We start from the raw sequence: 3,184 nt of genomic DNA on the forward strand, positions 1-3,184 counted from the left end.
TCAATACCTAAAAATAGTGTGATTAATAATTACTGTAGTTATAACTTCTGATAAATATATGCTACACAGAACTTTGATCGTTTGATAACTTCAATCTCTTCCACACAACGGCGTTAATTTTCTTATTGGAATACTATTCAACCATATATGCAATCATACCCTGAACTCACCACTCGTAAACATTGTTTGATATTTACATCTTTATCACTTCCAGCAGATTTGAAGGAGTCAGATGTTTTGATCGGTTCGTATTCTTATTTTGTGAATTTTCTTTTTAAAATAATAGATTCATTTCAAAGAGCACATACATTTGAAAGCCAACTATGGATCTGGACGCTCTGCCGCCGGAGCTGGTGTGGCACATCTTGGACAATCTCACTGAGCTTCGGGACCGTAAGAATGCCTCGCTGGTGTGCAAAGGTTGGAACTGGATGCTGTTCAACTCACCGGTAGTTCTTCGGGCAGTAAGGTTACGCGTTTGTCCCAAAGTGGCCAGCCTGGAACGGACAGACGCCGAAGAGGTGTTCAACCAGATGAGCGATGTTATGGTTCACAGCAAAAGGAATTATAGTAATGTGGAGTTCTTTCACGTTAATTTCGAGAGACCGATGGCACGTGAGCTGTTGTTTTTTATGGTGCAGCTGTGTTGCGATTCGATTGAGAGTTTGGCCTTTACGAATTGCCATGGATTACGGCGAAGTGAATTGTGGCAGGTGTTGGAATTACTGCCATGGTTGACGGAGCTCATGATTTCCGGAGGAATCTACTATGACGAATTTGATAACGATGCGAAAGTTACTGAGTTGAATCGATTGGAAAGCTTATCGTTGGACATTGGAGACGACTGCCGACTGTATCAGGACTTTCTAACAATCACACCGAGTTTGTCGAAGTTCAGCGTACGAACAATCCACGGTTGTGTGGATTTGCGAGACGTTGTTCTGACACGATATTTCAGCCAGCAATTAAATACGCTAAGCTTCATCACAAGCAGATGTTTCAATCATTCTGAATTTTCAGACATGAATTTCGCAAATTTGACGAAGCTGAATCTGAAGCTGTCCGGCTCAGTGTGGCCACAGTTGTTCAAGCAGATGAAGTTACTAAACGAGCTGCACATAGATGCTGGAATTAATGATGAAGTGATAGCAGCCATTTGTGGAACGTCGACAAAACTACGCAAATTAAGCCTTCTGTGTTCTGGATTCGTAGAGTGCAAGAAGTTCAACATGCTTTCCAGATTAGAACACCTTGAAGATCTACAACTACGTGGCATTTACAAATTCAGCTGGCGGCACGTTACTTTCAGCAAACTAAGACGACTACACGTTGACAACGTGGCTACCGACTTTACCAATTTTTTGAAGGAACTCACCACGCTGAAATCCTTGGAAATTCACGACACCAAACTTAAGAACGAGCAGCTGATCAAATTCACCCTGAATGCGCCCACGATTGAGCGGTTGGAATTGGCATTCTGCAACAAACTGAGCGATAAGGCCTTCAAGCACTTGGCCGATATGCCGGATCTGGAAGAACTACGGCTGTGGGCAATCAATGTCTCCAAGACCATCGATGAGCGTATGATTTGTCCCAAGCTGAAGAAAGTTATCTTCTATTTCAACGATAATGTAAGTTTTGACTATTTTTAACGTTTGTTACATTGAAGACACATTATTTCTTTCAGATTGAGGATTCCACCCTGGAGGCACTTGCCAAAAAACTACCTCACTTAAGGCTGCTGGTGCTGTACGATTGCTACCGAATAAGTCCGCAGGGCGTGGCAGATCTTCGCAAAACGATGCCCAACTGTAACGTGCTCGAGTTGTATCGAGGCGATGAGCTTCCGCCGGCACTGGTAGCAGAACGTCAGATTTACTACCGGAATGCCGAGTTTCCGAACGGAGTTCTCAAACAAGAACTTCCATTCCAGTGGTATTGATGAATTGGACTGAGTTTGAGTTGCAATTACTGAGCATTTATGTAAATTAAGAGTTCTATAAGTTATAAGAGTTATAAGTGTTTGTAGAGAATAATAAACTATTTGTATTTATTTTATTAATGTTTCAAAACATGATTCATGATCGAAAAAGCCTTTCATTCTAACAACGTTATTCTTCTATTTAAAAACTACATATTAATTCTCTTAAATAGCCGTTTTATGCCCCCCATTCTGAACTATTGCAGTACTGTGGTTAATCAACGGCGATTAAATTTGTCCATTGTCATGTATTTAAGTTTGCTTTTTTTTTCTTTCGATTGGCGCACGCGCAGATAATAAGCAAGACCATGCTTAATACGGTAGGTCATTCTCGATACAAAAAAAAAAAAAAACACGGATTCGGCTGTATCTAAACAGCTGCCGTATATTTTATGGGAGTGAATCTAATCACAGCAAGAAAATTCAGCAATATGAACATCGCGATAGAAATTGGTATGGACTTCAACGCGATTTCAAAAAATAATAAATCAATTTCATGTACATTTTGACATTTGAATTTGGAGCTTCAGCCCTTTCGTATACGATTATTCTATTATTTTTGCATAACACCATGAAGCAGATTAAGCCTGCTCTCGCATTAACAGTGGACTTCCACACGCAACTGAGCAACGAGTCCAGTTAACTGTTTGGACCATTCCCATTAACCGGCCAGTAGGAGTTTTTCAATCAACCTGTGTTCCTTACTGAGCTTGACTTCTTGTAATATGATATAATTTTATAAGGATTTCATATGGGGCCTCCTCAGCCTAGTGGTAACGTCCGCGGATGTCCGCAATTACAAAGCAAAGCCATGTTAAAGATGTCTGGGTCCGAGTCCTGGAATTCCCGATTGGTCCGGGTTCTTTTCGTATCGAAAATTTCCTTGACTTCCCTGTGCATTGAGTATTATCGTTCCTGCCGCATCATTTACGAATGTGGAAGTGCTCTTAGAGCACTAAATTGAGAAACAGAGTGTCGTATTGGTAGGTATACCTAAATGATATATCGCAATTCACAGATTATGTGAGACACAAGACGCAAATTGGTACAAAATATATCTTAATTACTTATTTTTCGTTTACCAAAACGAATACTTTCCCCTATACAAACTCCCAGTGTTTTCTTGTGGAAGTGCAGAGGACTCCTCGGCTTCTATAAAACAAGTAACACGTCAACATTTCCCTCCCATCCCCAAACTGACCT

The 3,184-nt window shown here is 40.7% G+C and overlaps 1 protein-coding gene across 2 annotated transcripts; it reads left to right on the plus strand.

Moving 5' to 3' along the window:
- LOC5577234 lies at positions 1 to 2,058 on the plus strand. 2 transcript variants are annotated; one of them, XM_001656290.2, is made up of 3 exons: positions 1 to 244; positions 318 to 1,631; positions 1,688 to 2,058. In XM_001656290.2, the coding sequence occupies exons 2-3, from the start codon at positions 324 to 326 to the stop codon at positions 1,940 to 1,942; spliced, it is 1,563 nt and encodes a 520-aa protein (XP_001656340.2). In that variant the 5' UTR covers positions 1 to 244; positions 318 to 323; the 3' UTR covers positions 1,943 to 2,058. The 2 variants fall into 2 exon arrangements, with proteins under 2 accessions (XP_001656340.2, XP_021707247.1); XM_021851555.1 differs by having other exon boundaries at positions 2 to 244; positions 300 to 1,631.
- The last annotated feature ends 1,126 nt before the right edge of the window (positions 2,059 to 3,184 follow it).

The sequence above is a fragment of the Aedes aegypti genome, chromosome 3 (genome assembly GCF_002204515.2).
Source record: "Aedes aegypti strain LVP_AGWG chromosome 3, AaegL5.0 Primary Assembly, whole genome shotgun sequence".
NCBI classification, from domain to species: domain Eukaryota; kingdom Metazoa; phylum Arthropoda; class Insecta; order Diptera; family Culicidae; genus Aedes; species Aedes aegypti.